At 36.4% G+C, this 26,388-nt stretch overlaps 1 protein-coding gene across 2 annotated transcripts in view; it reads right to left on the bottom strand.

Moving 5' to 3' along the window:
• Nucleotides 1–2,361: 2,361 nt before the first annotated feature.
• METTL8 (methyltransferase 8, tRNA N3-cytidine) overlaps nucleotides 2,362–26,388 on the bottom strand; it is a 27,741-nt gene continuing 3,714 nt past the window's right edge. For both annotated transcript variants that reach the window (XM_034065192.1, XM_034065191.1), the window contains 10 exons: nucleotides 23,479–23,634; nucleotides 19,052–19,143; nucleotides 13,863–14,254; nucleotides 13,229–13,278; nucleotides 10,636–10,699; nucleotides 10,163–10,302; nucleotides 7,017–7,123; nucleotides 6,856–6,921; nucleotides 5,576–5,796; nucleotides 2,362–2,624 (listed from right to left, as the gene is read on the bottom strand). In XM_034065192.1, coding sequence (XP_033921083.1) covers nucleotides 5,612–5,796; nucleotides 6,856–6,921; nucleotides 7,017–7,123; nucleotides 10,163–10,302; nucleotides 10,636–10,699; nucleotides 13,229–13,278; nucleotides 13,863–14,254; nucleotides 19,052–19,143; nucleotides 23,479–23,621 — 1,239 coding nt within the window. In that variant the 5' untranslated portion in view covers nucleotides 23,622–23,634 and the 3' untranslated portion in view covers nucleotides 2,362–2,624; nucleotides 5,576–5,611. The remainder of the gene's footprint in view (nucleotides 2,625–5,575; nucleotides 5,797–6,855; nucleotides 6,922–7,016; nucleotides 7,124–10,162; nucleotides 10,303–10,635; nucleotides 10,700–13,228; nucleotides 13,279–13,862; nucleotides 14,255–19,051; nucleotides 19,144–23,478; nucleotides 23,635–26,388) is intronic.

The following is a 26,388-nucleotide window of genomic DNA, read 5'->3' as shown; positions in this document are numbered from 1 at the left end:
ACATTGTCTAGTATCCATTTCCCTAACCTGCCTTCATATAAAGTTTTTTCATGTCTCCAGGAATTTTCATAACCTATTTGTACTGCATCTTTTTTTAGCTGAACAGGACACACTACAGAGAAGACTATATGCTGGATTTATGCAGTAGCTATAGAGAATTCTATTTTAAAATCACATTTATAACTACATAACATTCTTTTTTTACATCATATTTATAAATTTTAACATTTCGGTTGTTGTTATAATTAGCAGCATACATCAAGTCTATGTTTTTTATGAACTTATAAACTCATTTAGTATCAATACACATGAAAGCTTAGATTATTCTTTGAACATTTATTAAATTGTATGTATCATTAGTGTGTTTTAGCCATCATTAAACTAAGTCACTTGCTTTCCTAATCTTTCATGTTCCCTTCAACATTGTAGTAACCTGATCAATAAAATATCCTCTGAAAATGAGACTATCTTGTTGCCAGCTCCTTTTTCATAACAGTTGACAAGATATCTTTGGGCAAGTTAAATAAGCAAAACTTCATAACACAGATATTAGGTTTAATACTCTTGATGATGTACACTATAACCTCAAATAACCTAAATTTTCAGCCTCTTGGACGAGTGCTCCTCTACAGCTGTGAGTGGGTTTTAAAATAATAAACATATTCCTTCTCTAAACTGTTATAATCCCAGAAAGCCTTCAGATTATTCTCCTATTTTCCTTTTAAATTGTATTTCCAGTTCATATAAATTCATTTAAGCTCTATGGAACAGATGCAAGTATAACAGAGACTGAGACTAGGAGGCACTTCAAGGTGATAATCTGCAGATTTGGTCTTGATTGAAAGGGGACAACATCAGAATATATGGAGTAAATTTAATTGTTCTACCTTGACTGAACACAATCAGGATGCAGACACTTCTGTCATTCTTTTGTATTTGCTTCCCAGGAGGTTAGGATTGTGGCTTCTGTCACTATAGAAAAAAGGTAAAAACATTGTTCTCTAAGGAAAAAAGCAAAAGCAGGTGTATCATAAACCTGCATCACTGTTGCAAACATGTACATAGCCCATACAAACTACAACAAATGAAACATTCCATCTTTGTAATAAATGGAAATACACTGTGCACATATGGATGAAAGACAAAACCTATAATCCACCAAGATGTGAAAATACAGTACCACTTGGAAGAAAAAGACTTTGAAGATAGGTCTTTCCTCCTCCAATTCTTACCCTAAGTCCTTTGTTTACCCAGGTTACACCCTATTTCTTATCTTTTTCTTCTTGGCTCCTCAATTTTATTTCACTAATTTTTCTTGGCTGGTATCCTTACCCTGCCACATTGTCTCCTGATACATCTTCTCCCTATATGGTGCCCATGGTGTTCTGTTCCTCAGTTCCCTGTTCAGTTCTTCAACTCATTTCATCTTCATGTCCAAGCTTCCTTCTTACCCCTGTTCCCAGAAGAAACACTAACTCCTCCTGTCTGCCTTTATGCTGCATCGTCACCTTCCTCCCCTTCTGCCCATATGGCTTTTGCTTTCCAATCAGGCAAGTTGTTCGTCTAGTTGCTTAGTGCTAGCAAAGGGTAAAGGACAGTTGCTGGACAGAGAAGTTCCCTTCTCTGCTCAAAGGCCAATCTAGGCATGATCTATATGCCTGGACCACTAGGTACAACAAAGAATCTGCCAAGATGCCCACAGCAACCCATGTTGTTCTTACTGACTATACCCTTATTGTAATTGCATTTAGCATATTTAGATTTGTCCAGTTTCTGGCCAATTCTCAAAAGGAGGGCAACTGGCACATAACTGATGTAGAAAACCCCTCCAATATCCAATCTTTTTTCCAGACATGGAAAGAAGTCTACAGATACTGAAATGCAAAGTGACCTGGATTGTGAGCAATAGTGGTGATTAATATTTTAATTATATATATAATTTTTTTCCAAGGCTGTTCAATCACCCATTACGAAGACACTATGAAGAAAGACAGTATGAGCTGTCTACTATTACCACTGCCATTACAAACAGCATACCCTAAGTTATATTTACCTTAAAAGAACTTAAAAATACAGGAAATACTGCTATATTAATTTATCATCTATACAATTCATTGCATTCACACAAAAATAAAAAGCCATCTGGTCAGTACAGAAGGAAACAAGACTCTTTTGCTTTAATCCTAGAAACAGCCCAAACAGCAAACTTTACTGCAAATGTTTGTGTATATAGCTCCTGTGAAAACTGCTTGTCTACTATGCACAGGAATAAAGGGGAACAAGGCATATGTCAAAGATGAAAGAACACTGCAGAACAGTGAATAAAGACGACACCACAAATCGAAGTAGCAAAATTTATGTGATTTCCACTGGTGTTTAATAAAAATTTCAGGATGGTTTGTTACAATTTTTTAGTCATTAGTAAACAGCAGAATCTGAAGATTTCCTTGTCTTTCGCTTGCAACTCAGCTAAAGACAGAACAGAAATAGCAGTATCCAATACAAGAAACTTCTCCCTACTGTCACTAGAATTCCGGCTGTCTCCCAGTTTGCCCTGCATTTTGGTTGTCCTCCTCAGGTTCAGTGGATTTGTAGACAAGGCACCAGCACCTGTCTTGGTTTTGCTGTAAAAAAAAAAAAAAAACAAAACACCAAACAACCAATAAACAAACATTTTTATATGATTTGTTATTGACTAGATACTTCAGAATTAGTGTAGGAAAAAAGGTTTGTTGCTTTCTTTACAGCTCTCTTGTAGCTGCTTAAAATTACAAGTTCTAAACCAGTAAGTACCATTCTCATGTACCCCTGTATGTAAATGTACTGCAGTACCAACGGAGATGGGCAAAAAGTACACGCTATTGATAAAGCAAGCCAAAGCCAATGGGGCCAAAACTCAATTCTAACAAGATTATCTTGCTCTAACTGCCATTTGTATACATTCACAAGTCTGCTTTACCAGCATAGGGAGGCATGCTGAACCAAAACTAGAGCAATTAATAATTAAAATGTTTGGTATTTATTTAGAGATTTCAGGTACATATCCGACTAGAGAAATAACTTCAGATTTCAAAAAGTGAAACTTGCACCCTTTTTCTATACTACTATTGCAAATGCTACACTATTGCACACTTTGTTTGCAATGCCTTAATTGCCTACCCAACAATAAGCTACTTTAAACTGCATTTCCTATATAGTTGTCTGTATCTCTCTTCTTTCTTTTACTTCAGTAGTTCTACTCACCTTTATTTTGCCAGTATTGTAATACTAGTTTTCACAAATAATACAGATAATTTGAAGTACTTTTAAAAACATGTCTTCGCTTAAGCTTTTTGAAAACTGCAATGTCACAAAGCCAAAACACAGAAAGTTCTACTCAGATTCAAATGTTCTTATTGGGAATGATGGCTCTGTCCATTTTCTCTTCTATCAGTCTTACCACTGTTCAGAGTAATTACAGTTCACTTTAGAGTGGATATTCTACACTTACAAATCATAGCTGATCTTATTACTCACTTCTAAACCAGGCACCACTATTCTAAAAGAGGCAGCCAATACTTGCACCTCAAAGTATGGAAGAGAAGCAGCCAGTTTTGCTCAAGGCCAAAAGAGATTTCAGGGTTTGGTTTCTTCTGATGTCACATTTTTGTTAAGCTAACAACATAGCATATTAAAATCTTGCCAGAATCAACATAGCAGTGTGAGAGCCAAAGCAAACGTTTCATTAGCTTCTACACATGGAAAATCTACCTCACACACGTGAATAAGATTATGTGATGCTCAAGAACTTATCATCACCATCACCACCCTGGAAAATTCTCCAACTGAAAATACTTTGCACTAGACTAAGAGCTATGCATACTCAGAAGTCACAGTCCATAGCACATGGTAGCAACCTAATTAAACAGATACTTATTTATATTTCCCACAGAGATGCTACAGTCTCTTAGGGCTTGAAGAAACCCAGCTACATTTTAACTTCTGATTTATATCAGAAGAGTTTCATTGCAGGCTACAATAATGACATTGGTAACCAAAGCTTCCTAAGCCACTTAATTCATAAAACAGTATCTTACTCTAATGGGAGTGTAGAAACACCAGAAATGCAGCATCAAATTCTACCTTCAAAGACTCCTTATTACACCTCATTCTGGGAACAGATCTGGGTTTACAAAATTAGGCAGGTCCCTCATCTTCTCAGAGGGAATGAAGATACTGAGCATCTAAATTTAGATCATTAATTTTTTTTCTATAAGACAGCTCTACTTGGCTCAGCAGATAACTATTTGCAAAAAAATGGGTTGCCAGCTGTGACATTCTTACCCTTCAGACTAAAACAAAAGCAAGAAAATAGACTTCGAGAGTGTCACTATATTAATGGCACTCAAAGCTGCACGCATGTTATAGATCACATGCATTCTATATCCTTGTTGAAGCAAGAGATTTATTTTATTCATTCACCTGGTTCTTGTCCTCTCCTCTTTGCGGCTGAGTGATTGTAAATTTACTTTGAAATAGCAGAAATGGCATCTTTAAATGCCAGCTCAACAGCCTCAGCATCATGGTCTGCATCTGAAAACTGCGAATTTTGTTCTAATTCTTAAAAGCACTTGACATACTAGTGTAGTCCTATCCTCCTAGGGTCAAGGCAAAAGCATCTGTCTTTTTTCTAAGACTCAAGCCCTAAGAAAGCAACCTCCCTCTGTAAACAACAAAAATATCACAGCTGCCATGTACATTGCCATTTTAGTGTGATTACATTCTGCATAACAGTATTAACAAAATGTATTCTGGAGTACTCTTGCCCTTCCCTCTAGCATATCTGACATATCATAAAAATCGTGCTTGTATTTATCCAGGCAAATGTTAACTATTTGGTTTCAGCACTATTCTGGCATTTTGGTAATTCTTTTCTACATGATGTTCAGTTTACAATCTATGGCACTTCAAAGTTATTTATCACTACGCTGTTACAGACACTTGAGTTTGGCATGTTTCTGATGACATATAGATGAAAAGTGGACACTTCAGAGGAATAAATCAATCAATGGAGGGTGCCAGTCACTGACTGATCTGAAACTTATGCATATCACATGCAGTTAGTATGAAAGGATAAGTTACATGCAAACCAGAAAGAGATTGTCTTCAATTATTTATGCACCATGAAATTTCCCCCCAAAGAGGAAGTACAGTTGCAAGACACACAGTAGTTAAAAGACACATAACCCAGAAATTAACACATGATAGTGAGAACAGATACTCTGTTTCTCTAAATCTCTGAAACAGTTATGCTTCTTCTAAAATTTTTCCACATTGTGAATTTCAACAGGAATGAGTTACATGCTTCTACCTACTGACTACTCATATTCATGGAAATAAAATAGAACCTGGCCATGTGAATAAATAAATGCATATCCCATTATTGCATATAAAGCAGAAGTAAGACATGCCTTCCCCTCCCCCCCCATCATTTTCACATACATAAATTTACAAGAAGAAAATCAGGAAAATGTTTTCAGTTCCATGTTTGCCCTTTCCAATTGATAAACACAAGATTTATAGGAAACATACATACCCACATTTGCCTCAGTTTCTGGAGCTCATGGTACAATTAAGGGCACCTTTTGATGGTTTCTGCAGAATTATTTGGAGATAGCAGCAATGGTTTTTGGAACTTGCTTTGAATCCAAACTCGCTGCATTTTCACTTGTTTCTTCCTGTTTACTTGTAATCGCCGATCAACTAAATTCTGTACTTCAGCTAATCCAGCCAAGCTGAACATGTTCCATACCTCATCTATTTTCTCATATGAAGAATTATTATAATTAAAAAAAGACATTTGTAGAATGCTGTAATTAACAACCTGCAGTTCAACCAAAGATGGAACTAAATCTGGTTTGAGATTTGAAAGATCAATGAAACTGCCTGCAAAATGTCTTTGCTCAAAATTAATTCTCACAGCTCTCAAGTTGTATTACAGTAAAAAATGTTACATTGAGGCTCAAACCACATTGGTTATTATTCATGGCTTTCATAGATCCCCTTTCTTCAGAGGGTTCAGTAGGCCAGAGTTGATGAAAACAAATGTATGCCATTTGGTTACTGTTCACATATTATCAAGATAAAGCTAATTCGCCCGTCAAATTACAATCCACACATTTATGCCAATGTAATTATCTCATTCTTGTCAGTCACCACTGGAAAACTTTAAGTTTCTTTGTCATGAGTAAGTACAAAACAAGACATCTAAAATCTGAGAAGGCTCTTTGAATTCAAGTGATTTCCTATATGTTGTCCCAGATCCTCCTCACTTCTAAACTTACTCAGACAGAGATAAATCGTGATCCACCTCTATTGCTCAAAGCTTAGGCGGCAGAGTGTAAAAAAACAAAGTACTGTGATACTCACTTTCATAATTTCCAGTAACTGGGCTAAAATATACCAGTTTAAGCTGACTGCCAACAGAACTAAGTGACTGGATGGGCAAGCAGCCTCACAGCTCAGAATCACCAACAAAGCAGAACAAAAGATCAAAGAACTGCTACCAACTGTCCTTCCACGCCTGCTTATCTCACTTTTGAGAAAGAAATCAAGTACCTCTTTAAATAACAGAATTTGAGCATATTATTAGACGCAAGATGCTTAGACAAAGTTTCCAGTGATGTACTGCAATACTGCTTACAGACAACAGACACAACAAGTGTACACATAACAGGACTTATTTTCTTAAAACAGTTAGCTTTGGGCTTTGTAAAAGCAGAGAATTAAAAAATAAAAATCCTAAAATGAGATTTTATAGCCCAAATCATCTTGAAAGACACGCAACCCTTTCCATAAGACTATACCAGTTCATACCTTTGGTAAAGAAATATACTCTGGTTCCATCTCCTCGTACATAAAAATTTTCAGATAAGCAATGACCTAAGAAATTAGAGCGGTAATGACAAAAGATAGGTCACTTTTTTCTCAAAAAGAGTTAAAATGAATAGCAAACTTCAAAAGCATTCAGGAATTACCTTTTTTAAAACGAAGCTGAGCTGTATCGTACCTTCCATAGTCTCGAAATAACAACATTCCTCCAGGTTTCAGTAGTTTAGCCAACCTATTTACAACACCTTGCATCCTTAGAAAATAGATGGGATACTGTTGAAATTCGCAAGCATAACTGCTTTTTTTTTCTAGATGCTAGAAATATACATAGATTTCCAAAACTACAGTGAGAAGATGTGTCTATATTTATCACAAAAAGGCCAAGAACTAGTGAACAGGAAGAATTCTACAAAAAAAAACCTCTAAATCAGAAGTTTAAAAGGAACTGTAAGAGAATACAAACTGGAGAAAGAAAAGGAGCCCTTTTCCTTCACTTTAACAGAATCTCAAAGATGGATTATAACAGAGTTTTTGAGTATGTGGGTCATATGGGTCAGGCAGATAGATGACAATGAATTAACAGCTGTGTGCACTGGTGAGCTAGACTCAGCCTTCTTACTGTACATAGCAAAATCCAAGGCCTGAAAGGCAGACAAAAGCATCTGATTTATTTATGGAGGTACTGACCATACACACAGAAACAGTATCTCCATAGGTAATGGTTGAGGATGGAAAGAAAAAATCTGAGTAGCATGTCAGGAGAGGAATCTGGCAGAATGCCATCAAGGGATATTGCTAGTTAGATCAGGAAAGACTGCATACTCCAAAACGACAAGTTTGCAAATCTTGGTGGTATCTATCAACTCTTCCTTACCAAGATTACACCAGTCTGCTGCATGCATGATAGGGATAAGTAATATACACAGAACTCTTTCCCCTTCACTAGAACAGAGCATCTTCATTCTCACTTTTTAACCTTACCTTGGAGCTTCTTATTTTGCAGAGTAATGAATAATGGTTTAGGTTTGTCTTACTCTTTCAGAATAAACAAGGATTTAGGCTACAAAAGGCAGTCTGCACAACTTGCTTAGTTCAACCCTTCCTGCTGCAGGGAAGTGGATAGGCCATGTAGAAGATGTGGAGCCAGAGTGAATGCAAAATGAATGGAAAGGAAAGGCAGGATGCAGTATATGAAATGAGCTAAAGAAGAATTAAGTCCTACTTAACTATATAAAGTCAGCAAACCATTAATGTGTACTGTGAACATCCTTACACCATCCCTTATCTACCAAGAAGCCCTACCTCCTTGCCCCAAGAAAGTCAGAACTCCAGCACTAATGCAATTTGGTCCTTATGCAACAGCAGCACAGGCATTTTACCTTCATTTTTAATGGACAGAATTAGGATGTAGTTCAGCAGAAAATAATATCATGTCTACAAACAAACAAAACCAAAAAGCGGCATACACTTTTAAAGCACATAATTCCCTGAGAGGAGGCCAAGTGCTTCAAAAGTTGTCCTCTTTGCCTATGCTCAACACAGGCAACTAAGCATGCTGTCACAGACACACAAAAGGCAGCACCACCTAAGATTAAGAGACTGCTCAAGACAAGTATTACAGACTGTCCATATCAACCTGAGTTTTGTGAATATAGAAAATGTTTACATGCACAAAATGTGAAAGTGCTTTGAGAAATCTCACCCGTATGACTACAGCACTTTAATTATACAGCTTCAAGAAGTTCAATACCTTACAAATTCTGCAACCAACTTTCAGAGGGGCCTTCTGGCAGAATTTAAGAGTGTACAAATGGGGTACAAGAGTAGCAATTATCAAAAACTACAGCCTGAAGAGAAATCACTAAGTAACAATTGTGCTGAATACAAATGTGTCCCTCTTATGTATTTTCCAGGTCTCAGAAGTACATAAGTTCTGCATCATCATTCTCTTGGTTTTCTTTTTCATTTGTGACTTTCAAAGTTTCCAGAAAAAAATGTGTACTGCGCAAGATGAATCTGGATTACATTTGCCTTTATGCAGTCATTTTAATTCTAGGAGATGACAGTAATGACTAACAAATCTTTGGAAAGTGGGTCTTACAACACAGGTAATTACACAAAAACCTTTATGTGTATATACACACACACGCAAGCATCCATGTCAGCCTTTAGATTATGATAAGGGGAGGAAAGAAAAAAATCAACAAAACAGACAAACAAACCAAACACATTCTTAAAAGGCTGATAGAAAAAGGTCCATAGAAATTCTGACAAAACATCTGATTACTGCTTCTACAAGCAAAGCAATTGCATGAATGCATCTCTATTGTCCAATTCCTTCCTGGCAGTATCACCGCAGTTACAGAGATCTGAAATCTACTGCTTGAATTGTTTTTGAAATCTGGACCCAGACTTTGCATGACTCATGTGCTCATCTCTGAACAAACAGGAAGGAGCAATATCCTATATGGGAAAGATTTTTCTGCAAAGCTAATCATTAATAACTTAGGCAGGGAAACAGTTCGCAGACTTAGGCAAATACTGTTGTTTGCCAAGCCCATTTTAATGACGTTTTTAAAGTAAATGTACTACCATGCATACAGCATGTATTTCCCTTCATATGATCTAGTTAAAGGAACAGTCAAAGGAGTTTAACTTACATGCCCTCTTTTGCATTTTTCCCATTAAAAGGGCATTTTCACAATCAGCCAGCCTTAAGAGTCATAAAGTTTGGTTCATTAGACATCGAGAGGTATTAATAACAAGGCTAACAGTACTCAGCATAACACTATGCATGAAAATTAGATCAAGTTTTCTTAATCGAAACAAGTTACAAAATTCAGAATGCATTTTGGTTTAAAAGGCCTGCATGTAAGTATTTGTGTGCGGATAAATCAGCAACCTAAGTCTTTATCAACATATTGTAAGATGTCAAATCATGAGTGTTTGGTTTTGATCACTAAAAACAATTTCCTTCTAGAAGACTAGATGTCTGAGTTTTTTAATCATAATTGCTTTGAATCACTCTCGCTTTTAATAGGGATGTATTTAGTTACAATATACTCCTTGTATTTTGATGAAGACAGGAGGCTCGCTAATGAATTAGCCTGACTAGGTTTTTCTTGAAGCCTGAAAATGGGAAAGAGCATTTAGAATATCTTGTTATAAATATATATATAGCAGTTTTCTAAATAATATATTAAGGATTCATTACCTTATTTTGCTATTCTTGAAAAACTCTGGTGATAAAAGAGATTTAACCCATTTGCTTTGCCCTTTTGTCTTCATTTACCTGTCAGGATGAATAGTAGAAAGCACAAAGACAAGGAGAATGACATCCAGGATCTCATCTGGAAAGGGATAGGGTAAAGCATCATCACACACATCATGAACAAAGGCAGAACACCAGGCTGAATTGTAGGACGAATGTGACTGTCAGGAAAAAGATGAAAAGAGACACAGAGAGAACAGTAGTAGTAGTTAATACGTTTACTGTGACTCAAGAAACTTTTTTCTTCAATTTTCAGCATTGTAAAACATCTCATATAAAAGCCTATTCTGCCTGGTATCATACTCAAGCTGAGAAGCAAGCTCACTGATGGTATTCATTCCTCTCCACATACAGTAAGACTTTGTTCTTTGGAATATTGAAAACTTCAGTTAAAAGTTGTCAAAGCTATCACATTCTTTTTCATGAAGAAGGCTTTCTGGCACCCTCCTGAATTACAGGCTTACAAGGTACTCTAAAGCGAGCATATGAATTACCTTTACCAGCTCCACTGCTCCTGAAGCAAAATCACAACAGTACAGAAATGTTCCAGGTGTATTGCTAAGAAAACAAAACCAACATGAGTTAGAAAATTATTATTGTAAAAGATGAAAGTCTACATCAGTGTTCATGGAACTACAGAAGGCCCTTTGGGGTTCTCCACAGGCTTGATCAAGCATGTCTTATTGATGTCTACCACATGGAAAGCCACATAAGTTGTAATGAACCAATAGGGCAGACAAATTCATAAGAATACCAACAGGCAGTTAGCATAAAAAGGAGAATTATAGCCTTGTCAGGAAGGAAGCAAAAAGGCAAAGAAAGAAGGTCATAGAGGGCTGTCAGGATTGATAACAATGTCCTGGTGTTGTATTACACAAATGCACACTAATAGGTCACATTTTCTTACAGAAGCACTGCTTTAAATCTCTATCATTAGCCCATATACACAGTTTAATTAGCAATATGATTTGGACGGGTGGGGGTGTTGCAAAAATCATTCGGTTCTGTAGATGGCTGGGTTCCTCCGTGCCACCTTGCTGTGCTTCTGATTAGATTAAGCAAGCATTATTGGTTGTTTCCCTCCATTATCCCCTTTGTTTTGTAAGCCAAGATGAATAAGAGTTTCCTGTAGCACTGTTTTCCTTTCCCATCCAAGACTAAGCCAGCTGCAAATTTTCTTGTACTATTCATGAGATACCAGTAACTCTTGGGAGAATTTCTTTCTACCTTAAAAAAATATATTTAAGAGAAACTGAGCAACCCCCTCAAACCTACCAAGTGATGAACTCACAGTCAGCTCATGATCAATTAATCTCTCTTTAAAGATACTTGAGTTTTTGGACAGAGGGCTTCATTAGAAAGAAAATCAAACTCTGACAGCACCTATAAGATCTCAGTACATGCAGCTGAGTGAGTGACATCTGAGGGCTCAACAGAAGAGCTCTTGTAGACCAAAATATATTCCATCCTTCTTGCTCAGCAAAACTTTTAACAGCTCCGTGCCCACCATGAGAGTTGAGAAGTTTAGATATTTATCATAGATGAGGACAAGCAGTTGGTTTGGACCCAACCAGTCCCTCAGGAAAGGTTAAGCTGATGACCTAATTGACTTAATAGGATGTTATTTCAATTTTTTTTTACAACAGAATAGAAGCTATGTCGAAGGTCAACTTAAAACAAAGACACAGCTTGATCTGGATGGTGATTTCATGATGCATTGTATCAAAAAGCATTAACTTAAAATTTAAGGGGGACAGGGAGAAGCAGTTTAAAAGTTACATTACAAACCTAAGTGGAATTTTTTTCTATAGCCAGGGTACACTCATACTTGATACTGGCTTCTTTTCATGGGTATATGAGGGTGAGTTTTGTATTATTAAATTCAGAGTAAAACCAACTGTTATAAAGCCAGGACTGCTAAGAGATGTTTCCATCAGGTCATATACAAGACAAGTATGTGAATTGTTCAGTGAGCCAACTGATGTGATTGATAGAAGGATTTGCATAAGAATAGAGATCTCCAAGAAAAATACCTAATGAGTGGATTCTTAATTATCGAAAATGCCAACCTATGACTAATGCTTCACTAATGTGATGAAAACACAGAAGTTTGTCTCCTCCTTTTTCATACAGCCACATGATAACTTCTCTCTATATACATATATATATTGTTATTTTCCAAACTTTTCATATGAAACAGGGCTCTCCTTTCATTACATGCTGACTAAAGCAAAGCATTTGTTGTGGGATGAAGATGCATTGCTAACACTAATAAGTTTCATATACAACCCTGGTGCATCTCTTGATTCCTCCCGCTCTGTTTCCCTGTTTGCCAAGTGGAGTATTTTTGTATAGTGGTGATGCGAGCAATTAGAATTCATTTACAGAATAATGAACTCTGTTGTATTCAAGCTTTTGGAGGCATGAATAAAATAAATCTATTTCAACCCTTGATACATACTAAGCCATACCAATAAAACCTTCCTGCATACATGGAAGGGAGGACATGCTGTTATAACAGCTTTTTCTAAAACAGGAAGATAAGCGTATAAAGATGTTTCACGGAATTAAGTAACTCAAAGCAGGACTTGTACCTGCCTCGACACTAAAACCTGAGCAACATGACAAAGTGTACCAGCCAAATTCATAAATAATACAATTTATTACCAGTAGATCGTATGCCATTACCTACTGTCTCTGATTTTTGCTTTTTGAAAAGGTATTTGATAGCTTTACAGTGGCATATAAGACAAGAGAGTATTCACCTGCCCAAAATTAACTACAAGAAATAAGTCCGAATGCACCTGAAGACAAACCTTGTCAGCAAATATGGTCCCCCAAAAACTAAGGTTGACCAGTATGAGGAATATCTTGTACTGATGCTAAAAGCATAATCTATGATCTGCAAGGAATCCAAATTTCAGGGCTGTTAAACAGTCCACTTAACACTTCCTGCAGCATTGGTCTAGCACCAACAACTGAAGAAAGTAAATAAGATGAAAACAGAATTTTTATATTTGAAAATACATACATACCACTATATACTACATACCATAGAACTTTCAAAATATAATTCATACTACATACCATAGAACTTTCAAAATAGGAAAGACACTGTTTCCAGCACCACAACCAACCTAAAAACAGAAGAGAAACAAAAAGTTAAAATAAATGAACAATAAAATAAGACCTCCTATGTTTTTTATTTTTGTCTTATTTTTTTCTGTTGGTAGGTAGGACCCATTAGACATGAAGGTATGTTGGACAGAAAAGTATAAACAGCTCATACTACAGTTCTCAAATCACTTCTATGATCATTTTTCTCCTGTATGTCTTTCTAAAGTTAAGCGAGGATCCACCTCTCAACCCGCATAAGAAAATGCAGTATTCTTGCCCAATTTCACCATTTGGCAAGAATGCATCAAGTACTTGCACTTTAAGAAAAAGCACTTTAAGACATAACTTTCCTTAGGAAATTAGAAACCCAGCTTCCAGTGAAAACTGACTCACAATCTAGCCCTAATTTCTGATTTGGAAGAAGCTTTATGGGGAAAACAAAGCTTAGATCCTACGTTTCTCTAAAAGTTTCTGCCATACATGAATGTAGCCTGTCAAATTCTAAATGCTCACTTTCTTCATATTTACTAAGAGTCTTTACCAGGGTTTTAAGCAATTAGCATGGAGTTCTATATGATGGGTAAGAACATGTGCAATGCATTACCTCTAATATTCTGTAAGTGGCATCACTACCAGGGAAGGATTCAAGCCTGCCAAGTTCTTCTCCATAGTTTTTACCCTGAGGATTGTCAGTAAGAGACTTTGCTTGGGTTTTATTATATACATCTCCTTGTACAGAAGTAGAACCACCTTCATAACTTTCCTTCAAATATTTTCCTCGTTCTTCAAACATTTCATCTTTGTGTGAAAACCTGTTGGTACAGTTTATTTGTGTGAGTTCTGAAGATCTTTCGTCTGTTTTCAACCTTTCTCTCCTTTTTTCTGGAAGAATTTCTGGAAACTCCAGGAACAGCCAATTGCGATCCTTGAAAAAGTTATTTTTATGAGTTTTGTAAAATTCATTCCAATATTTACTGGCTTCTCTCTCATATTTATCTGAAATTAAAACAAAATAAAAACTTAGTGAATATGAGCTTAGCTACAAATTACTGTAAAGCAACACGGAATTTGGACCCCAAATTTACATTTTAAAAATCCGTAGCTTCCCACAGTTTAAATAAAAACATATGGATTTGGGGTCTGAACTTAATCTGTACCCAAAATAACTCCCATGAAGGTTTAATTAGATTTTATGTCACTTAAGATGGGGCAGAGAGGCTTTCTGATCATCTTTCCCTCCCACCTCCCCAAATGTAGTGACATAAAGGAACAGCATCACTGAAATATGCAATCCTAAGTTTCTAAGACATGCTTTCATGTCTCAAATTATAAAAACAATGCATCTTTTCAATTAAATGTTCTCCATGTTTTCCTATTTAAATAATACTAAATTGAAATTAATTTAATGATTTATGAAACTCTATGAACAATTGCAAATTTGTGGGTAGCTAGTCATCTCAATAAAACCATCAATTAGAAATCCAGTTCTGTGAACTGGAGTGATAAATACCACTGCATAGCCAATAGACAGTAATTCATTCTTAACAATTCAACAATGCAGTTTTGACAGAAAACAACAATATAGTTAGAAGCAACATACTGGCTTTCTTACTGTCAAAACACTTCAGAAAGGCTTACAATAGATCTTTGTTTTAACTTTTAATTCACAAAACATTCTAACTGGACATTAGAATGACAAAGAACAGGACTGGAAGGGATTTCATCCAGTCACGGAATTCATACCCCTTCTCCATGGAAATTTGTTCAACTTGTTCTTAAAATACCATCTTTCATACAGTTTGACAACTTTCTTCAGTAATATATTACAGTCCTTCACCATCTGTACAGTTAGAAGCCTTTTCCCATAGCTAACCTGAAATTTCCTTACTGCAGTTCGAGTCTAGTAATTGTCCCATTAACCAAACAAATACAGCAAAGACTACTCACTTTTCTTTGTAAGACCTCTTTATTTAAAGTCTTTTATTATGTCTCCCATAAACAATCTCTTTTCTGCACTGTCTAAACCGAACTCTTTTTGCTACAGAAGTCATGACTTTAAGACTTCTGATCATTTTCATTTTTCTCCTCTAAACACTCTCCAACTGATTTAGTACTTTTTGTTGCTGTATTCTGGTAAAGGCATTATCAACACAGAGCAAAAGGACTATTTTACAAGGCTTACAGGCTGTAATCCTGTTTATAACTCCCAGTTTGCCATTTTGCAACAGCATGACACTGCTGATTCAGCTAGTGATTCACCACAACCCTCAGATCTTCTTCTGCAAAATGACTACCTAGCCAATTGTTCCAGAAGCTAGTATTTTTTTTTTTCAAGGAATTATTCCTAAGACAAATATTCTGCATCTATTTTTAGCAAATATTTGTCTTTCAGATCCTTCCCTCCCACATTTGTCCAGATCTTTCTGAATCCTAATCCCAACCTTCACCATATTTGAAACATCTCTTCACTTGATATCATCTTCAAGTCGTCCATTTCCTGAGGTCACTAATGAAAAAAACAAGCAGAACTGGACATGGAACAAAACATTTCTATGCCCAGCACCACTTTCCATTCTGAAACAATCTCTCTAGGCATTCATTCGCCCAAAAGCAGTTTCATTAGCTCTTGCTTGCCTAACTTGCTTATGAAAATGTCAAGTAAAGCAAGTCAGAAGCCTGACTAAGGATAAATTTCAAGACGTCTGCTGTTTTTTCCTTATCCCCAGGGCCTGTAACCATCTCCAAGAAGGAAATTAGCTTGATTTTACATGATTTATTCCTGAAAAATATTTGTTGGCCAGTATTCATCTCCTTTGTTCTTCCAAACCCAGGGTCTTGCAAGCTCTGGATTAACTCTTCCAGTATTTTTCCAGGAATTGAAACTCTTTATCTGACTCTTCTCTTTTACTCCCTCCCTTTTAAAAGAAGTAAATATTCTCTTTTCTGCTTTCTCAGTCATCTACGTACTCTATAGATGTACTTTGTAACATGTTCTTTCTCAGCATGAGAACAAGATCTTTCCTCCTTCTCCCTAGCACTAACTGTGCTAGCCACTGGACTGCAGCTAACTCTTTCAAAGGAAGGCTGATAAAAAGATAAGAATATCAGCTTTCTCAATGTCCCTTTTGTTGATGGTTTTCCCTTCCTCATCCCTCCTAAGTATCAAACCAAATCTTTTTCTTGTTTCCCCCCTCCCCATTCCCCAAGCATTTACAGAACTGTTTCTCGTTCTTCTTGATATCTCTTGCTAAGTGTACATCATATAATGTGTTGCCTTTTTTATTTTGCCCCTACCCGCTTACACTGACCCAATCATTCTTTGAATATAAAGGCACAGTATAAATATATGGCGCATTTCTCCTAATACTCTCATTTAAATCTTAAAATACTATTTCCTAAATCACTACAGCTTTTCAGAGATAAACAAGGCTAGGAATTATCATTAGAGGCACAGACAGGCAGTGGGAAGTGACAAGGAGGTGGCAGAATGCCTTGTCCTAGAAATCTGCATAATTTTCTTAAATTTAACATTTAATACATCCAATTGTATTATTAAAGGGCAAGACCCAGCCATGCAGAGTAATTGGACAGATTTGTCTTATAAGCGCAGTATTGATTGAGGTCATATAGGCCAGATTTCAATAGTGCAAGTTGCACATTCTTAGACTGTTCAGAGTTGGTATAAAAAAACCTGCACAACTTCCACTCAAAAGGTTGTTAAATCACTATCATCTCTTGTTAAAGTCACTACTTTTCTACAAGTCTGATCAGACTTGTAGACTGTATTTAAATACAGTATACATTTAATATTTAATATTTTAAATAGACTCCTATTTAGATTCCCATCAGGTCTTCCAGATTTCAGAACTGAAGGAAAGCAACAGCTAAAATCAGCCTTTGAAATTATGCTAGTATGGTATTAGGTAGGTTCAAGGGAAAGGACACTACTTTCCAATCTTTCACTGGTCACTCCTGCACCACGGTGTAATAATCATGCATGCAGTAGTATTATCATTTTTTTGCTTCATTTTGTATATTTAAATAGCCTGACTACTAAATTTTCCAAAACATGTAAAAATGACAAATCTAAAACTTAGGGCCTTCAGAGGAAAAAAAAAATCCTTACTTAGTCAATAAATTTTTCTCTGTAACAGAATTTTTTGACACTAGCAGGCATGTTAATAAGTGAACCAAATTCCTCAAGGTAGTACCATGAGTTCATTCAGTTTAACTTTTCTTGTTTTAACAAGGCTCACCAGAATAATCTATCACTATTTTAGTGATACAATAAAACTTTTGAAATGTGTCTTATCTTTTCCCCCTTACTGCAGTTTCCAAAGCCCCAAAATAACCTGCTCATTAGCTTCAGGCTAGCTCATTGTTTATACAAATAGGCCAAAATGTACTTCCACTTGCAGAATGAAGCTGATGCTTTCTGAAGGGACACTATCAGCAATGCTCACCTATTCAAGTTCTAAACAGAGGAGCATTCATGAGAAATGTCCATGGATTCTTGTATTTCTTGGCAATAGATAAATGCCTGATTATTCCATTTCTTGCCAGTACAAGCTAAGTTCTAATTGATTGTAGATGAAGAAAGAAAGATTCCATGAGCCACATGGTTACACAGCTTACTTTTCAATTATGAGCTCTTTTTCAACTTTTTATACAAACCAAATGAAAATATTGGATGTAATTTTTAAAAAACAAGCATTGTACTCCTGTGTTTAGGTACAGAATGTGTAAAAAAAGGAAAAGGACAGGATAACTATCCCAAGGAATTTAAAGTGATAAAGGGCACACAATGCAAGACACATTCACAGGTAATTCAAATGAGCTTCAACATGTGCCCTAGTTACATCAATGAAACTGAACACAGGATCATAATGATACCAGCTAATTTGATAGGTTCAAGACACACTTAAGTAAACTGAGGCCAAGGACATCCAAGTAATTGTTCTCAGAATATTTTTCTAATAAAGGAACAAATTAAGAATCCAGCCTTCTATGTTACTATCAAGTTGACACTCCAGCTTTAGCATACATAACTATCCTACAGTTTAGTCTGTTTTAGTTTCCCAGCTTGAACCTAGAGCTATCATTCTTCAGAAACGCAGAACATTGTTTTCCTTCTGAAGACAGGCACAGAATTGCTTAATAACTTACAGAGCAGACTCTGCATGGTGTATTGGAACACCTTCCACACAAAGTGAACACATTGCTTCCTGAAGCACTCCCAGCCCAGCCTGGTCAAGGCAGCAAGCCGGGACCAGCTGCGACCAGTGCAGCCTTCATAGCACTTAACTGAAATATGGTGCAATGTACAAACACTAGCTCTCTAAACAGTCCACAGATCACTAAAAAGCATTTGAACTTGGGAACTTTCCTCCCCAGCATCCTAGCTGGCTGCAAATTCTTTCCCTTTGATGAAGTACCAGTCCTATGTAACAAGAAATAACAGTCCTGTGTAACATTCTGCAGAACTGCAGAAGTCAGGACTGGTAACTCCATCATACTAACGTATTTGTTTTACATTAAGCCTATTGCCCCCCAAAATACAAAATTGCTCAAGTAAGTAACTAAAATGCTAGAAAAATACACTTTGAGACAATCTTTTGAGGAGAGGGAAAAAAAAAAAAAAGAGGGCAGGGAAGAAAACAAAAAAGCCCACAATGAACAAATTTTGATATGAAAAGGTGCAAATAAAAAGAGATCCTGGATTTGAAAGGATCTTTCATTGCTTTAATAAATAGCATTTTAATAGGAATTTTTAAGCTATTAGGAATTTGCTACCTTGCTCTTCCCACTGGACTTTCACAAGTGAGTTCTCTGCCGCTTTTTCCTTGGCATTCTCCTCTTCTTCTTGTGACCACTGCATGTGATCCCTGCAAAAGGCAGTTGAAGAACCAGCCTTTAAATAGGATTTCCCATAATATTTTCTTCCCAGGTAAAACAGTGACAAATGAACTATACTGTTTTAAATACGCTTTTTTTGAATGCAAGCAAATGCCCGCAAGGAGACTGACAGAATCACACACACACCACCCCCCCTACCCCCCACCCCCCATCCCCCCAAGTTTCAGTGTATGATAGATAAAAATGAATTACTAGTTAGGTAAAGCTGAAGAGATAAAGAAAAATCTGCTAACTGCAAAGAACCTGAAGTAGTATGCTTTTTTTTTTTCCTTAATAATCTTATAATGGTCTTATGGACCTTAAAGATCACCTGATCATCCAGTTCCAACCCCTCCACCATGGGCAGGGACACCTTCCACCAGACCAGGTTGCTCAAAGCTCCATCCAACCTGGCCTTGAACACTGTCAGGGATGGGGCAGCCACAGCTTCTCTGGGCACCCTGTGCCAGTGCCGCGCCTCTGTCACAGTGAAGAACTTTTTCCTAATATCTAATCTAAATCTACCCTCTGTCAGCTTAAAGCCATTAAGAAGATTTAACATATATCTTGCCAATTTAATACACTTATAGGAATGTATTTTGAATGTCCCATTAGAATTGTGTTTAGCTGGATATAATAATAGACCCACCAACAAACACCCTCATGGAAGAAATTTTTCACATTGCTAATGTTTATGATGAGGAACACAGGTCGTTTAGCAAAGCAATCAGCTGTTCCTGAAAACAGAGAGGATAATCCACTTATTCAAGTGGAACAGGTGGAATTGATGAACAGGATTTTACTTATTTGGGGAACAGAGACAGGAAACATTTAGAAAATGAAGAATGAGACATTCATAAGAAAAGACAAGCAGCACTTCAGTGGTTCCAGAATCTTTGCTATCTATACTTGCGTAAAGTGGTTAAATAAATGTTATATTAATCTATTAAAGGGTTGAGGAACCAAGCCAAGATCTGACACTGATGACTAAACAGCCTTCCCTGTGGAGTCCGTGTTTGGATCAGGCCACAAAGGCAATGCCCAAAAACGTGCTGCTGGCAGCTTTTAAAAGCAAATTAGCTGTCCCTATAAGTTGTCCAATTTGAACAGCTTCAGAAATCAGATAAAATTAGATAATATAATTCAAGTAATCTATTAGATCCTAATCCTATTGCAATCAATTCACTGAAAGCTTATGACTAAAATTCCTTTGGTTACTATGGGAAAAGGAACAAGGTGCCAACTTGAAAAGAGTTGATTGTCTCTAAAAGCTAACAAGCATCTTCCTGTTCCATGCTTGGTGACATACAGCTAATTTAATTCTTAGACCCTCACTGTTCCTCTTTTGTTAATTGTGGGAGACTAATTGGTATGTATTTGTCTGCTTGCCTCAGACTTGATTTCCGCATTTCTACTGAAATATTTCTCATTATTGTCCCCAGCAGGTTGCCTCTCCCCTTCCTGTATTTGTTCGTATAGTAAATGTTCCTGTGCAGTGTCAAGGCTCTGACAGACGTGCTGTAGTAGAATAAAACTGGATGACCCAAGCATTACCAGGCAGCTATTCCCTTGGAAAGACTTGCTACTCTCAGTGCTATCACTGGTTTTGACCTTGCCTATTCCAGCAAGCTAAAACCAAGCATTATTTGGATTACAGTAATAAAAAGTCAGCCCTTCTGACAGATGACTTGCTGTGGTATAAGCTTTAGCTGATAAGTTTTAATCCATTATTGTGTATTTGTCTCTAGAGGTGCCTGAAGTCCTCCATCTTCATCAATAACATTTTTTTCCCTTTTGTCCCCCTTGGAAATTCATAATGCTGAAGAAAGATCTTTGCCTCTTTCCTAGAAACTGCTATATAGAATATCCCAAACAACAGGACTGCAGCAACATTTCTTGATCAAAATCTGCAAAAGAGTGGACATAGCATAGTTCTTAGGCAAACTATTTACATAGTTTGGATGCTTCAAATGAGGCAGCTCCTTCAGCAACACAAGTTGGCAGGAACACAGAATATGGAAGAATTCTAAGTACACAAGTGTTTAAATATGGAAGTTTTTAAAGATGAACACTGCTAGCAGTAAAGCAAGCTATCCATTTTAACTACACCAGAAACTGTTAACATGAGTAGGCCTGACATGAGATCAAGCAATGCTACTTTCAGTTCAGCTTATTCAACTTAGCCCTTTTCCATTAACTTGTTTGCTAACATAGGTTTAATTATCTCTGAAAACTAATACATGAAAACTATGTCAATTACTAACCTGAATAGAAGCAGACATTTCTCGCTCCAGTGTTTATTATCATTCATTATTTCTCTCTCAAAATGACAGAAAAGCACCACAGTAAGTATCTAAAGCATTAGTTCCCAAATTTAATTTGCTTAGTATTGCTAGCAGCAATGGTAGCAGCTCTTGGCTCCCTGCCAATCCACCGCAGGCTAAAAGAAGGATGCCACTTTATGAAGTACGAAAGAGTGGAAAACAAAAAGAAATACATCCTTATACATCAATGCTAGGGAAGATGAATATGTTATGCTCATCCTGCACAATCTACTTAGCTCAACCACCATGCATCCTGATCCTCCTTATCTCCCTAGCAAGAACCATGCCAATTCTGCAAGTTTCAGATCCAAGGACCTCCTCCCACTTCACAACTAGGTTCTTGATTTATCAAGACCTTCACAACTTCCATGCAACCTCCACTCCAACTCAGTTTTAACCATTTTCCCTTCTGAGCTGCATGGATTCATCTGCAGATCCACTTTCTGAACAACACTGTTCCTTTCAATCCCACCTTCACATTCCATCCCAACCACTTGCATCAGAGCCTGACAATTTTGTGTTAGACTATTACTGAATGCTAGAAATAAAAACTGAAGCTACAGTGATCAGTTATTTGGAAGGAAATTAAAAAATTAAAACTGAGTTTCATCAAGGTACAATGTCACAGGAAAGGGTGGCCTTTTCCTCAAAATCCTTTCCTACCTTGTCTGTATAGCCCACATTTGAAACAGCATTCACACAAATAAGGGATTTTTCCACCTAGCAGGAGGTACCAAGTCTGGAAGATGTTCAAGAACTACACTGCATATAGATTTATGACACTGAGATACCCTCTTTTAATGCAATAACCAGCCAGCTTCCTTGCCCAAGGAACTTATAGAATTACAGAATGGTTTGGGTTGGAAGGGGCCTTAAAGATCATCTAGTTCCAACCCCCCCTGCCACAAGCAGGGACACCTTCCACTAGACCACGACTGGTTATCATTAGCCATATCCATTGTCTTTTCTAAATTTTGCTAAATTAAATCCTTGTTCTCAAAAATGGTATGCGGCATAATTCAAAAATATAGTTTAAAATTCTGTAGAAAATAATTTCTTGTATAGCTTCTAGAATCCCCACTTCTCTTTTCATTGAATATCCCTTATTCTTAAGTTATGAACTACAAGAATAAAAAATCCTGGTCTTCCACATATCTTAGGTAGATACTCTTCTACTTTCTACATAGATTTAGATATTCTTCCATCCTTCTAAAACTTCCTGGTTTGTATTCATCTCCATTCCACGGTCAAAAATCCTAGCCTTTTCAGTGTCAGTTTTCCCGCTGTGTTGACTAGCATTTTCCCTCTTTTCTGAGCCCATGTTAAACACAAGAATACCTTTTGTGAGGTGTCCTTGCCCATGGCAGGGAGGTTGGAACTAGATGATCTTCAGGTCCTTTCCAATTCTAACTATTCTATGATTCTATGATTTTAGTGACGGAGCTGTACTGCTGCAAATCAGGGCAATTCTTATTCTTGTTAACATTTACATGTTAGTGTTTTCTCTGCAATTACATCCCTTATTTATGTTAAGACACAACTTCTTTTGACAATTGTGCACTGTATGGAAATCTCTGCTGAACTTTCTGTAACATCTTCAGTACACCTTCAGAAGGATACAAGTAATTTACGCATTCCTTCTAAAATGTGTCCATTTTAGAATACAGGACTAACCCAGTATGCAACATTATTGCATCTAACTAGTAAATTTCTGCCATTATAAATAACATGGGCTATCTTACCTCTACACTATGTTACTGATCTGTAACAGTATTTTGCCTTTCATTCCATGACTAATTACTTGTTCAGCAGCTTTTTACACAAGTCACCAAGCACTTGTAACTGTGAGGTTACTTGTGACAATCTTAAATTTTCTCTAGCACTACATTTACACATCTATTCTGGCCATCCATTGTAATACACATATCCACATACCATTATTCATCATAGTAAATAATATACAAAAAATATATGAAAATCAGTGTTGGAAAAACATCTCACCACATGTTATGCTCAAAAACCTTAGAAGGATCAGTTAAAATCCGAGATCCAAGTGGAGCAGTTGGTCGTCTACTACTTTGGTGCCTCTGTTGCATCTTGCTTTTCCTCAGACAAAAAGCAGAAAGCCTTGTAATGAAATTCATTTTGTTCAGAGACCTGAAAATACAATTAACTCAAATTACAGTTTTGCTGTAACTTAATTGTTTATGTCACTTACATGAGAAACTGGTCAAATAATCAAGCACCAATATCAGCTTTAGCAATAATCTTTTACTATAATATCAATTTAAAGGCTTTTTAGAAAATAGCAATATCCCTTCAGTGTGCTGAAAGCCCAAATAATCCCAAAGCAGGCTACTGGAATGAAACCAGTTAAAATATCATTTCAGTTGAAATCATTTCAAAGACCTATCAGGCAGGGCAAGGAGAAAACCCCAGAAATACACAGTAAAACAACAAACCAAGACTGACACTGTACCTTAACAACAAGCAAGAAGAGATCAGTAAAGAAACCACTTGTTCTAGTGGGTACATACTGTTATTGAAATAGACATTTTTCACCCCACTCACTAAGTAACAGTCTTCAGAAGATTTCATTACCGAATTGTGACTGTGGCTTTACGCTTACAAGTAAAAAAGGATCATATTTTATAAGTGTAAACATTATGCCCCAGAAAGGCTTCCAAAATTTCTGCAATGAGTTCTCCTCATCCCTGCTTAATGTGCCTTTGAAATGAATGGCTTTAAATGTTAAGCTTCTATTCATGCAAATTATAATGTGCTTGACATTTTTCTATTACATGTATAATTCTGTCTTACATTGCTTTATTTTACTGGGAATCTTTTCATACAGTATTAAGAATGAAAGATAAAATGCGTGTGTAGCTACTACTAGCATTTTGTCTTGTTAGGCTTTTTTGGGGGTAGTTTTTGCACATTCTCATTAATGCTGGCTTTCTAGGAGATGGGTAAAATGAAATACCCCTCCTACAACTTTTACCCTGATGTGCCTTTGTTCTTGTTTTCCTTCCATTTTTTTTCAAGTACCACTTCTATATAAACCACACATACAAATTTAATGCACTGGAAACACAAAACGTTGTTACAAAAGAACAGGCACAAGACATTATTAGAAACCATTCTGTGCAAACTGGATACAAAATGAAGATTTTTATCTTGAGGAAAACAGTACTACTTGATCACAAGTCTTGTACTGTGAATAAAAAAAGATTAATTTGTACACATCAATACAAAGCCTGGCAAAGGAACCACTTCGATGAAATGAACAATTGCTCATTTAAGGTGTAGTTTTGAATGAGTCATGCTTTAAAAATGGCATTGTTTGTTCAGTTTAAGCCTACAGAAAAAAAAAAAGGGGCAGAAAAAAGATTAAAATTTATTTTTATTTGTCAAAGTTTAAACAAAGTGGGGTTTGCTTTTGGCTGTCACAGCCAAATAAAAACACTGATAAATTTGGGCTGCTGCGGCTGTAATAGTACCTGGATATGGAGCATCAGCATACAGTGAAAATGTAACATTCAGTCCTATTAAAACATTAAAGCCTCTTCTAATGTTAACGAGTTCATTATGGCTTTTTTTTTTTTTAAATGTGGCTCAGCAACAGTTTATACTTTAATTACTACAAACTGTTTGTGCTTTGTCTTTGAAAATATGTATGCATTTTTCATAACATAATGCGTAATTATTAACATACATGGGGTATTATGAAATAATAATTGAGACACGAAAATTAAGACATCATGACAACTTCTGCAAAATGTGTTATTTACATAAAGGAAATGTTCTTGAAAACAAAAACAAATAGAAAATCCCCCCCAAGCCCCAAGCTACAATCTAATCTAAAATTATTATTATTAAATTATAGAAGTGTCTGAATAAAGATTCCATGATTACATTGCAAACTGTTTACAAATCCTCTTCCTCCTTCAATCATTCAAAAAGATCTGAGTTAGTATCTTGCATTTCCTGTGCCAGCATTGATATTCAACATAAAACACAATGATTCAGCTGCTAGGCTAGTCACATAATTTTTCTTGGCTTTCTAAATATCTCAGTAAGAACATGAAAAGATGCACAGATGGGAACTATAGTCAGATGACTAAGATGATCTTGCATCAGTAAAATCCAGAGATGCAACTCTTTTTATGAGAATGTGATCCTTTGAGTGATAATTGCACAATTTTAGCTGATAAATTCTGAAACATCAAGAAAATGCAAAGGATAGGTGGGGGAGTTAAGTTTATTGTTGCTTCCAGTGTTAAATGTGAAGGAACCCTTTGGAGACATGCTGTATATCCCTGAAAGTGTGACACATAGATCATTAGACTAATCTGGCTACTAAAAGTTCAAGAAATATCTAAATGACTTGGAAACCTAAATCTCAGAAACCGAACTTTCAGAAGCCAGTCTGTGATTATTTCTCTGAATGACTTGGTTAATGAAACAGCCAAACACTCTTTGTCACATAGGATGATCACACCCTGGAGCCATGACAGCAAGAAGTGTTATCTGAAAGAACTAGGAGTTATCTCCTTGTTCAGAGCCCCAGTCAGAAAGGCTGTAAGTTTGATTTTTAATCAAAGCAATTCAGCCTTCATCTTTAAGGATGTTATAATGAAACTGCATTATATTAAAAATGCCTGTATTTTGTGGCAGCACAACTATCGTCAGAAAAAAACCCCACCTTTTAAAGAAACAACGCACTTTGTAACATGGAAGCAACATGGAAAACTTTTTTTCCCCATGGAGTACTATCTTTCAGTCATTAGAATTTTGTCATGGTTACAAACATGGATAAGGGCCTTGGCTGAGTTGAGCAGCTTTAAGAGAAGAGCCTTAAAACTCCTCCTATCCTCAAACAATCTAATACAACACCCTTAGTACAGCTTT

Source organism: Melopsittacus undulatus, chromosome 8, assembly GCF_012275295.1.
Source record: "Melopsittacus undulatus isolate bMelUnd1 chromosome 8, bMelUnd1.mat.Z, whole genome shotgun sequence".
NCBI lineage: Eukaryota > Metazoa > Chordata > Aves > Psittaciformes > Psittaculidae > Melopsittacus > Melopsittacus undulatus.
The sequence above is the reverse complement of the archived record's forward strand: the minus strand, read 5'-3'. Positions and strand labels throughout refer to the sequence as shown.